Source organism: Lepisma saccharinum, chromosome 27, assembly GCF_977018435.1.
Source record: "Lepisma saccharinum chromosome 27, izLepSacc3.1, whole genome shotgun sequence".
NCBI classification, from domain to species: Eukaryota; Metazoa; Arthropoda; class Insecta; order Zygentoma; family Lepismatidae; genus Lepisma; species Lepisma saccharinum.
The window spans coordinates 47,384,805-47,397,836 of NC_139255.1; the positions used below are offsets into that span (position 1 = coordinate 47,384,805).

The following is a 13,032-nucleotide window of genomic DNA, read 5'->3' on the forward strand; positions in this document are numbered from 1 at the left end:
GTCGAAGTCTGAGGTCCTGACAACGACCAAAGGTGTCTTGTGATGACGCTGTGGTCGTTATAAGAGCCGAAGGACTCTTGTTACTAGACTGTGGCTCTTATAAGGGCCGAAGGAGTCTTGCGTTGAGGAGTCTGTTCTGCTTACAAGGGCCAAAGGGCTCCTTTGAAGGAAATCCCAGCATCTCATTTTCTCTTTTCAATTTATAGCAATTTACAGTTATTTCTCATGGGAGAGGCTCTTTGTAGAGAGATAATAGTTTCTTGCCATTTGCCGAAGCAACAAAAGTATCCTTTTGGTCAGCATTTCTCTCTGAAGCTGGGTCATTAGAAAGGCGATCTCACTTGTCACTTCTGTAGAAACACTGAAAATGTCACGTACCACTAAGCTTTGTCTGCAAAAGCGCACGATAGAGGGCAGTGGTTCCTTCTTTAAGAAGGAGGATAAAGATGACGATCTTCTTCAGCATCTTTTCACAAAACATGAACTCGACTCACAGAACATCACTTCAGAAAGAAAACTGTGCTATTTTCAAGTTGTAGCAGTAATGTGTGAAACATATTACGTTCAACTAGTTCAGCTTCTTCATGCTGTTCTTATGTCTAGTATTAATAATATAGATCCTCGTTATTGTATACTGATGTGTGAAAGAGGGTTGCCAATTTGGTGCGAAGAATCTCAGTTTTAGTCAATCTGTAATGAGTTATAGCTTCACTGGGGAATTTAAAATCTACATTAATGCAATGTAATTAATTTGTAATTACTAGAGCCCGGAAGTTTGGCAAAATGCCTCTTTTTATCTACTGCTTATATTGATAAAATTTTTCCGGATATACGTTTCTTATGTTGTTTCGAATGTTTTGGAAGCCTTTTCATTTTGCCTATTTTGCCTATTTGGGACCCCACTGCCTATTTTTAATTATAATGCCTTTTTTTTGCCTTTTTCAATGAAATTTGACCATTTTTTTAAAAAAAATGTGTATATAAATTATTTTTCTCCCAAAAAACGTTGTTGGCATTTATTTTTCTTCCGTTTATTATGTGAATAATTTTTGCCTTATTTAAGTAATATTGAACTCACGGATGTTTCAAGATTGCTGAAGGAGAAAAGTGTGAGAAAAAAGTATTTCATGCTGAGTCAGGATATTGCCTTTCGGTTAACATTTCTTGTGCATGATTGACTGCTGAAGTGGACAGGTTGATTTCGAACACAAAGAAAATATTTCTGAAATCTCCCTCTCGAACCCGAAAATTTCAGGAAGTTGCGATTGAGCTTAGTTTACCTCCGCAACCAGTCTTGACCAGATGGGGAACCTGGATATCAGCAGCTATATATTATGCTAACAGCCTTGAAAAAATCAGTGAGATGATCGATGCTCTTCCAGAAAATGAAGCGGCTTCAATTCGTGAAGTGAAAAAAAAACCTGTGCTATTCAAATTTATTTTTGCACATTATGGTGCATTGCCAGAGACAATTACAATTATAGCATCCATGAAAATGTTCGAGGAATCTATGCAGCAGATGATGGAAGTGCCAGGAGAAAAGGGGTCAGCTGTTGCGGAAAAGTGCTAACGGGGGGCGTGAGTGCAAATGAGGACTTGAAACAATTTAAAACAATATGTGATATTCTAAAAGGTGAAAATGCTGTTACCGAAATGAGTCCAGCTACATTAGCTTGTTTTATGTATGCTCCAATAACTTCTGTCGAAGTAGAAAGATGATTTTCTATTATGAAAAACATTCTCTCTGACAGACGAGTATCAATGAATGTTCAGAACTTAAAAAGCACCTTGTAGTTATGTGCAATGAAGACGGAGAAAATTGAAATGCTCTTCCCAATTTAGATTTTAACATTTTGCCAGAAATTAGAGATAAAAGTAAGCGACTTACAAATGTGCCTTTTTCGGTTTATTTTGCCTTTTTTTTTCATTTTTAGTGCCTATTTTCCACATTATAAATGCCTTTTTGCCTGCCTATTTTAACGAAAATAAATGCCTGAACTTCCGGGCTCTAGTAATTACGCATTTCAAATACACTCGAACTGATATTATTACTATTCCATAATGACAATGATATACACTTAATATTACTTTTATTGAATTAGGCCTCCGGTTTGTTTCCCACTCCAAGACAACCCTGGCACCCCTAGGGGAGGGGGTAGGATGAGGTGGCATGTAAAAATTATCGAAAATGACCCATATTAGTGTGGAATACATAGTTTTCGGGGTCGCTAAGATGAATAGTGACCCTCCCAATGCCGTTCAACTCCAAGTTCATTTTACACTATATACCGTGCGTCCATTTCGATCTGCAGCCGAGAGATCGGGAGAAGCGTGGCGGGCGGCACTGACGGAGATGCCGACATTTGCGGCCTGAAATGCCCGCTTATTTTTATGGACATATGCAGACATTTATATAAATATTGCAAAACGAGCACTAACCTGTGTTATAAGAGTATGGTTTTAATTTTAGTAGCTTAGTGACTGTATGTGCCGATGATTTTGACACGCCCACCTCTTGTGAAACACGGCGTAGAGGTTTGTTTGGAGAACGTTCTAACGCTGCACCAATATCATCGAGTTTTGCTTCGGTTAGAATCCGTCGTTTTTGCTTAGGTGTTTTAAAATTTAACGATACAGTTTGTCGTAATTTAAGGACAAGATGTCTAACCGTATCTCTGTGTGGAGTTGAAACGCATGGGAATTTCTGTACAAATTACCTACACACGTCTCGACACGAGTCTGTTTTCACGTACGTGTCATACATAAAAAAATCTTTGTTCTAACGTGAATCTTGCGGCTGGCATTCCAATCGTCTCACTGACACGTCACACATACACACTACAATAACACAAACAAGTAACTGCAAGTAACCAAGAATAACACTCTTGCGCACAGTACGAAATTAACACGCTCTTGGTTTACATTGCTCGCCACTATATTTACAACTCTGTCTTCATCTAGTCGCGAAGGAACAAAAAACTCGAACTCGGAGATTTCGGATTGCAAGGAAGCTCACGAACACTATTGACTTTTAACGGTTTCTTGTACAGCGTAATCTTGATACAGTGTTGCACATTCAAAACCTCCAAACGATCCCCATCGGCACAAAACTCTTTCAAGGATATAAACTTAAGCAGGACGTTACTGGTCAAAACTATGATTAAAATGTTTTATTATCTGTGGCTCTTAACATCGTTTCTAAAGCGTATTTTTTTGTGTATATAAGAGCAGAACTTGGATGAATTACAGAAGAACTTTTGCGTGTTATAACACAGGTTAGTGATCGTTTTGCAATATTTATATAAATGTCTGCATATGTCTATAAAAATAAGCGGGCATTACAGGCCGCAAATGTCGGCATCTCCGTCAGCGCCGCCCGCCACGCTTCTCCCGATCTCTCGGCTGCAGATCGAAATGAACGCACGGTAGTTAGAATTCATTAGTTTCCTGTCTAAGAGAAGATTGTGATAAATAAATACCCTGGCAACGCCGGGCAATCAGATAGTCTGTAATAAAATTAGTCATAATGTGAATCCTTGTTGCATAAAATAGTGTTATGTTATCAATTTGTAAGCCGCTCTCCAGGGCTTAAATTAACCTTTCGTGAAGGTGCGTACTACGCTCGTCAGCATATACTTTCTTTCGTTTTAAGTTTTTGAAAATTTGGAATCCGCATTGCATTCCAGTATATACGGTACATTTTGAGATTGATAGTGATTGCTGTTACTACCTTTTCAAGCATTCCCATTGGCTGGTAGCTTTTTTGGGGGTATTTAATCTGTGGTGATTAGGTTGGGTTTGGTTCTCTTAGAAGAAGACGACAAGGAAAAATGGTTGTAACAGCAGTACGGACCTTTGGCATTAGCAGGATAGGTGTAATACGGCTGTTCGTAAACTCCAGCCAACTCAGCCCAGATCTTACGAGTGGATTACGCAGACGTCACACGAAACGTCATGTCGACGTCACTAGCGAAGCTGTCCCACGCTGCAGTTTACGAACAGCATGGATTATGGCGTGGTGGATCGTCTGCTTGACTCTTGAGCATGTTTAGAAGCAGTTCACTTTCTTTGGAAGTGGTATTAGGCACTAAAGCTCACATCAGAAATAATTATTTAGTAGTATTTTATTGGGTGGTAAACTTAGTTTAGTGTACAGCGTATTAACACCAACAAATAACATTGAATCATGGTAAATGAAATGGCTTTAAAAATATTTATTTCATTGCAGTTAGATCAAAAACTACTTTTTTCATTGATTAATACTTTTTCCTCTTCGAATACAACTTTTTGCATATTTTCCCCATATATACATCTACGGAAATACTTATAAGATAACATCACATGATAATATTAACTACATCTTTCCCTTCAGCTGACTTTCTGACTTACGAAGGCATCAAATAAAAATGAGCCGCCCATTGAAAGCTGCTGCGTCGTGGTTTCTGCTAGTTCTCGTCTGAAGTCAGCCAACTCAGTCGCATCGAGAACACCTTACAAATCGTATGAGTCAAGTAAGCCGGATACGTCACCGTGACGTCACAGAGCCGGAAGTGGGCGGAGCTAGCCGTACTTGGATTGAGTTTACGAACCCGGCTTCGTCTGACTTGGCTGGAGTTTACGAACAGCCGTATAGTGACGTGGCAGCTATGTTTCCAAGATGGCGGCGTTATTATATCTCTGTCTACAGGTAGGGTCAAGTGCCCATATTTCGGATAGGTTCCTAATTTCGGATACCAAGAAGTTTCCACCTTAGAACAGCAGCGCCGAAGTGCAGATAGTGCCAACTAACACGCTATTCCGTCCCCCAGTTTCACCCTTGTGCGTGACCTTGAGCATTGTTTCTTTAGTGTGTGGCTGATATTTCTGACTTTTCCGGAGTTTTGATGTAATATTTCACCATCCAAACTTAAGGCCTACAACTAGAAGATTAGTATTTACTCACTTCTGTCTAAATTTTATATAATCTTGAGAGATTCAGCAAATATTATTACGTAGTTTCAGTCCCATTATTTCAGAGGGGGAACGCACAGAATCGCCATGTTGAATATGCGACTGGGTTTCCTAATTCTGGATGCTACACGGGTACCTAATTTCGACTATCCGAAATTGTGCACCCTTTCCAAATACTCATTAGTAACCCTATCCGAAATTAGGAAATACCCTATCCGACATTAGGCAACCTTTTTTGTCAGACTAAAAATATGCATACAATTCTTTGTTTCATAAAATATACCAAGTATTTCTTATAAATGTTAATATAACTTTCAGAATGTTCAATGTTTATCAACACATTTATGGCTTATTTTGTTTACATTTAGGTACTGAAAATCTAATTTGAAATTAAGTATCCGAAATATGGGCACTTAACCCTACTGGATTATTTATGACGTTTTAAATGTTGGTGCCTACAATAATTTCCTTGGGAATCGTTTTTTTCTGTCGAATTCTCGTCAATTCTGACCTGAAAGTACATTAACAGTACATCTAATCCTGTACTAACTGACCTTCATGCTTCTTTATTTTCAGAGGCTAATTGTTTGCCTTCGGAGTATGACTGCCAAGACGGGTACTGCATTGATGGCAGTTTGAAGTGCAATGGAAGGAAAAACTGCAGGTTCCAATGGGACGAGGACAAATGCCAGGTGAGCGTGAGTCAGGGGCGTAGACATGAGCAGTTTTCATAATCATCTATACAAGGTGGCTCATATTGTATCTATCAATTTGAGTTGGCAACCCTGCCAGAATGCACGTGCGCATGTGTGGCATATCTACATCCTTGGAGAGTTGGGAGTCGGGCAATTAGTATACCATGGAGCGTTGGCCGGTGCAGACGTGGATTGCAGCGATGGAAGCGAGGAACAATGATGGTCGCTACGCATCAGTTCCAGTGACACGCAGCATTCTGAGGTGGGTTAGACAGTGGAGAGCCACGGGTAATGTTGTGAACCGCCAGTTCCCGTGGAATGTACGCTATTCCACAGGACATGTTGAGACACGCGTCATGAAAACCTTCCCGCATCGACTCGAACAGTGCATCCAAGCAGAAGGAGGACATTTAGAGCACGTTATTTTCAAGGTATTGCCCATATTTTACACTGTATTAAATGCCCATTTGTATTTTATTTCATTACCATATGAAGTTACTGCAAGCACTCACTGTCTTTCCGTTGTCATTTGAAGTTGGTAGATACCAGGAACGTATATTCCAGGGTAGCTACGCTATCTGCGAAGCCTGAAATCTAGAAAGTAAAATCCTGAAGAAAAATCTATTAGAAACTGTGGATTAACCTAATTTCAAAGAGAAGATAATGGCGGCTCTGAAGTTGTCAACTTGAATTCTTAGGAGTTGACAACCTGAATTCTTAGGAGTTGGCAACCTGAATTCTTAGGAGTTGGCAACCTGAATTCTTAGGAGTTGGCAACCTGAATTCATAGGAGTTGTCAACCTGAATTCGTAGGAGTTGTGAACCTGAATTCGTAGGATTGTCAACCTGAATCATTAGGAGTTGGCAACTTGAATTTTTATAAATTTGCAACCTGACTACCGTTGGGATGGCAACGTGGCTTCCTTGAAGACGCTAACAATGTGCCTCCCTTCCTCTATAGCCTAGAACCAGGTGTCATAGTGAGCTAGTTCAGTTCTTAGACTACTCAGCATACGCCACTGGTAGATACATATGCGCCACCCTGTAGTAGAGCAATAAATTACACACACACACACACACACACAAAAACTGGCCCAGGAACAGGGATTCACAGGGTACATTGCTATCACATAAGTGTTTACATCATGTTCCTCCTTGACATATTGGTCATTACTCCCCATTTTCGCCATTCTGTAGGTTATGTCCGATTGTCAGGGGTCTAAACTTAACTTCGGTGTTTAGAAAATTGCAAGTCTCTCAACACTTGTCTAGAACCACATAACACGAAAAAGAATTAAGACAATCTGGATTTATATAAAATATCCCTGTACTTTTGCAATGAAACCCTTCTTGTATGGTGAAAGTGTCAGCACAACACTTCGAAATATCCAATCAGTAATCCACTTTCATCAAGTACATTCATTTTCACGAGATTAAGCTATCGAAACATAAAAAAGATGGAGCAAAGAAATATACTGCAAATTAACCGAAAACATAAATGTTTCTCAATTTAAGAAATCAGGATGGCATGCAGATTGGCCATCATCTTTATAAGGATAGAAAATTTGCAACCTAGTATACAGAGGTTGTTCGCTTTATATCTGACCATTTTCGATTCGGTGCTGCCACCTGGCGTATCATGCTGGAACTATGGGTCTGCTGGCGGGAGCAGTGTTGTGTCTGACCTTGTAGGTGCGTGAGTGTTGGTAGTGAATGTTATCAAATGGCGCCGAAAATCAACCGGTATTGGGAGGGTTACGTAATGGCCCTTTTCCATGCTAAGTTTTCATACGTACGCATTGTGAAACAGTGTCCGGAGAATGGGTTAACACTCGGGGTGACTACTGCGAAAGCTATTGTGGCCCGTTACACACAACAGGCTCTCCTTGCGAAACATTCACCAACGAAAACCACCAGGAGAAGGGCTGCAAGCAAAGTGTCACCCGTAGTGCGGAGGGAGGTCCGTCGATTGGCGCGCCAAGAGAATCCCCCGACTCAACGTGATATGGCCCACAGATTTCACCTCGCACCGTCAACTGTGAGCAAAACAATTCGCAAGCGCCTCGGGTTGAAGTGTGTGCGGAAGACCCGTGTACACCACCTTCTACCGTGTCACATTGCCGAACGTAAGACGAACTGCAGGAAACTGTATGAAAAGTACCTGGCGGGTTCCAAATGGAAGAAAGTTGTCAAAATGAGTGAACCATATGTCCATCTCACTGCTGGTGGTCACATTCGGGCGATCACATACCGTGACATTGACGGCAAGGGGAGCAACTTTGTTCGTCAGTGCAGGGAAAGTTTCCCTTGTGCCTTTATGGTTGTGACGGGATTCGGATATGAAGGTAAGTTGATGATACGCAAAGTGGACAAAAACGTGAAGGTGAATACCAGATACTTCCAAGACTCCATTCTGACACCTATCTATTGGAGAGACATCCCACAATTGTATGGAATGGACGCGAACCAGGTGATGATCCATATGGACAAAGCTTCGAGTCATACCGCCCGAACATCACTACGTTTTTATCAGGAAATAGCAGAGGAATTAGGAATTCGTGTCATTCCGTAAAAAGCCCAGATGCCAGTCCAATGTATTTTTGCGCATTTGGACTGTTGAAACGACGTCTTCAACATCGCCGCCCGCGCACCCTGGATGGTCTATGGAACGCTTGCAGGGAGGAGTGGGACAGAATTCCCATGCATGTCCTGCGCCGGAGCTTGCTGCAATGGAAACTGCGATGCCGGGCGATAGTCCACAATGCTGTGGGTCCAATAGAACATGATCGGTGGTGTCGGCGCGGTATCTCTTAATGTGAGTACCCGTCAAAAATGGTCGGATATAAAGCGAACAACCTTCTGTAATCAGTTAGGCACCAAGTTAAAAATTAATCGCATTCTACGTCAAGTAATTTCGAGCACTGCTTTCTGTGTGTGTGAATATTGATTTCTTATTATTGTTTCCAACTCACCTATTTCCGTTAGATTTTTATATTTTATATTCTTCTGAAATCTCCACATATCTGTTTTTGAGACAAAGGTGTGAACAAGAGGGTGTGAGATTTCTGAATCTTAACCAAAAAGAAGTTTTCCTTCTGCTGGTAAAACCGTATTATTTATAAAAGCAAGCAAGCCTTATCATTTTATATAAAAGCAAGTTTTCCTGTGAAGTCGCCATCCTGGGAAAATGTCCTTTAGACATCATATTATATGGTAATATATCTCCGGGGAAAATGAAAATTCGTGCTTCTTCAGCCACAAATTTCTCCATTCGAACTTTTCATTTATGTCTTCTCCAGTTTCTTTTTCTGGATCCCAACATCATTATTTTCCTTTCACTCCTTGAAGAGTTCTGCTTTAAATAGCTCGAGCACAGCTTTAGCTTCCGCGAGAAGCAAGCTACGGAAATGTTTAGCCATTACCTCACAACGCCTGTGAAATCCACGTTCCCCAAATACATAGAACAAAGTGTAAAGTAAGAAGCTTTTTGAAAAATTAGTTACCTTTTGGTTCTTCTTCGAGACACCGGCTTCCTAAGAATGTATTACAACTGGTAACGCCATCTATTGTCGTTTTTTTTCAAGATGTTCATTTGTCATGACCATTGTGTGCGAACGAGCACGTATTCTAAAGGAAATTAAGCCTTTTGGCTCAAAGTTTTGAATACCGACAGTTCTTGACGTCGTTGGAGAGAAGAATTTCCATCCGCCATTGGTTATTTCTCAGCTACAAATGCTTTCTTACCTTTTGGAGATGTCTTTAAATGTTCTTTGAGAACCAAGTCCTTACTTAACTGATAAGATCCGGGAACATTAACTTTAATCCTTGGTTTCTATTATTTCGAAGTATGGCTCGAAATCGCACCAGTATACGAGCGTAGAGGGATCGCGACTGAAATCGAACCGAAATAAAAGAACTGTTTCAGACGTACTTTCAGTTTTCCTGAACCTGAACTAAAACGGCAGAGGCAAGTTTCTGTCTCGCGGAAGTGAGCGTGGAATTTTGGTTCAATTTCGGTTCAAATTTGAATTGGCTTCTACATAATTTCAGTTTCGCTACCCCGAACGGTAAATTTCTCGTATCGGACAAACGGCTGAAAGTTAGTTAATTTAATTTTAATATTCGTACTTACGTATTCTGCATTGAGAAACATTGCTGAAGGTGGCATTTTGCTTATTGCACGGACATAAGCTCTATTTGCGACATATCGAGTAAGTTTTCTTAGTTTCTTTTTGCCTTCGGTAACACGCAAAATGGCGGTCACAGTTTCACTACCGTACTCGGCATGAAGTGTTTCCACCCCACTGCACCCAAATATACCTACGTAGCCCCACAAACCATTGACGCATAGGCCCACGAACCATTCATATATAGCCCCACGAACCATTTCCGGTAAGGTTAGGTTAAGTATGGTCACGTATAGGTTATAATAGTTAAAAATTGGTTTCGAAAAAAATATGCGTAGCCCCACAAGCCATTCTCGCATACCCCCACGAACCATTGACACATAGCCCCACGAACCATTGACACATAGCTCCACAAACCATTTGCAAAAACGTACCTTCTTCAGTTACAAAAACACGTGTTTGGAAACACTGGCCGGGGTTACGTCATCACACACAGGCTACATCCACCTGGAAATAAATGGGTGCAAGAGCTTTCGTGCATCGGTCACACATTTATATCGAAAAATAGATTATTTACCGGCAAAATTCAATGAGCGATGCGAGAAAACACTTCCCCGAACTTCCACAACTATAAAGAAACTGCATTCGGTAAGTAATTTATCCTGTAAATTTGAAGAAATCCGTTTGTCCGTACGAGAAATTTATCCCCCGAACTTGTTTACTGCGAGGCACATTAACAGTTCACTGAAATGAAATTTTTGAAAGGAAGATTCAGTTCGGGAGTACTGAAATGTTTAGGTTCAGGTTACAGTTTCAGTCTTTGTGTAATTAAACAGAGCATATTTAGTTCGGATTTGAAATATAATGTAAACCAGTTCAAGAAATCAGTCTCCTTGCGTGACAAGGTTGACCGTTTGCGCATTTTCTTTTTCCAGTCAACTTGTGAATGCGGTTTCATTTCTTGCTCTCTGATTGGCTCTTGGAAAGTTACGGTGCTGTGATTGTGACAATATCTTGTTTGCGCTGTACGTTAGGTTAGGTTAGGTAAGGTAAGGTTAGATTAGATTAGATTAGAAAGCAGCACATTTGCGCTAAAAATAGGAAATAAGACAATCTCACAATCACAGCACCGTAACTTTCCAACAGCCAATCAGAGAGCACCACACGATCGCTGTTTTGTTTCGTGATATTTTGCTTGTAGGTTACTGACGTCAGTGCTATCGGCTAGCTGATTGGTGTTGTGCTGCTTGCAAGAGGGAAGTGGAGGAAACCGCAGTGGAATGTCTGGCAATCGCAAACTAGGTTCGCTCCGTGGCAATGTGTATTACATCCCGTCATGATCTCTCATCCGCACATGCAAATCGTCCCGTATTGAATCAGATCCAGTGTTGCCAATTGTTGACACGGCCGTGCCAGGTTCAACCATAGGATATTAATAGCCATAAGAATATCTTTATCTCAATAAAATTGAGAATGAGCAACATGAGACTGTATATTGGTATACACATGATACCTCCCAGAGCACGGGAAAACATTAAGATTGCAGTAAAAGAACAAAACTCAGGACTTAACGTTTTAACATATAGATTCAGAATCTATTTATCTTGATTATGCAATTAAGAACAAAATTGTACATATAACGAAACGCACTAAAAGTCACAGGTAACAGCAACACAAAAATTATCACATGCACTTCCATTAACTTCCCGCAACAAGATTCATATCTATCAGGCTGGATGGTGTACTTCAACAGTCTGTTCATACGTCCGGGAAGGATATGTCATTGTATTGGAATTGTGGTATATCAACTCTGGCTAGGGTGTTCATTTTTAAACTTAGGCGTGCTGTTCCGTTCTTTCTGTCATTACAAGAAGCATTTTATAAGATGTATTCTCTTACATAGATATATTCGTATTGTGCGTGCCTGTGAGCTGTGACATACGAGAATTCAAAGATTTGAAAAAAAAGAAAACTAATGGGGAAATCATTTCGAACCACTTTCGGTTAATCTTAATTACAAAATGTCTAGAATTATTGTAAACAATATACAAGTACAAAAAACTCCATATCGTTAGTTCCATGTACTATCTAAAACGTTCGAAATTATGGAAGGCTTATAATAGAAATAATTAAACGAAGGAAATCATTTTCATTTAAACTTCTTCAAGAAGAGAATGGAGAAGCACAGAAGAAAGAATTACAAAAAATATGTGTAAAACAAAATCAAGAATTTCGTTCCTGCTTGTAATTAACATTGACAATTGTCCGTTCATCTAAGTATACATTACAATTTCACTTTTCCTGTTCATGTTTGAGTTTTGGTTAAAAGTCCACTTTATGCACAACTAGGCTAATCGGTACTGGACCTACAGTTTTAAGTGAAATCCAAACCACTGTGCCTCGACCGGGTATGAAACTCGTGACCCCTTGATTACAAGGCGGCGACCTTACCTCTTTGCTTTCGGGGAGGCCATATTCTCGCAGCACGCATATTTCGGCATTCTACTTTTCAAGTGAGTCATAACCGCTATACCATTTTTCTTTTTTAACATTTCACAATTTGGTTGGATTTCTGATAGCTAAGCAGTACACCGTTTCCAGTCTCCTGCATTCAGAAAGTTAAACATTGCAGCTAATTGTCTTTTCCAAATTGCCCCAATTGTCTTAAAACCACATTACCATAAATAAGCAGCATATCGATTTCCAGGTTTCTGCTTCAAAAATTAAAATGTTAAATATGGCAACCCGGCTTTTCTGTATTTTTAGCTTTGCTTTTTCGTTCCTTTCGTTGCGGAGTGGATATCACAGCGTGCTACGACGTTAGGGGTTCCGGGTTCGAATCCTGGCCTGCCATGTATATATTTATGTTCCTTCATCATATCATTATGCATCCTCATCGTCGCGATTAGCCACAAGGGGCAGAAAAGCGACGCAAAATAACAACAATATATGAATCAAATGAATGAATCGTTTCCGCAGTACCATAAATAACCATTAAACACTAATTTTACTTCATAGCTTTAAAAATATAAAAATAACATATCATTTAAAATTTTCAAAATCGGCTGTATTCAAATTTATGCTATCAAAAAATTAAAACAAAATTTGGCAGCCCTGAATTTTTGGTGTTGTAAAACATCTCTATTTAGTCATATATGCAGTAGCATTAATATCCAGCATACATATTTTCAACTTACTTGTTTAAAAATAATAAGGTTAGATATGACAACCCAGCATTTCCAATTATTAAAAACTTTCCT

The 13,032-nt window shown here is 39.9% G+C and overlaps 1 protein-coding gene across 1 annotated transcript in view; it reads left to right on the top strand.

The window, feature by feature from the left end:
• Positions 1 to 13,032, top strand: part of Neto (Neuropilin and tolloid-like) — a 621,542-nt gene that overhangs the window by 596,847 nt on the left and 11,663 nt on the right. Inside the window, exon 7 of the mRNA XM_083113526.1 lies at positions 5,527 to 5,642. Within this exon, the coding sequence (XP_082969652.1) occupies positions 5,527 to 5,642 (116 nt within the window). The remainder of the gene's footprint in view (positions 1 to 5,526; positions 5,643 to 13,032) is intronic.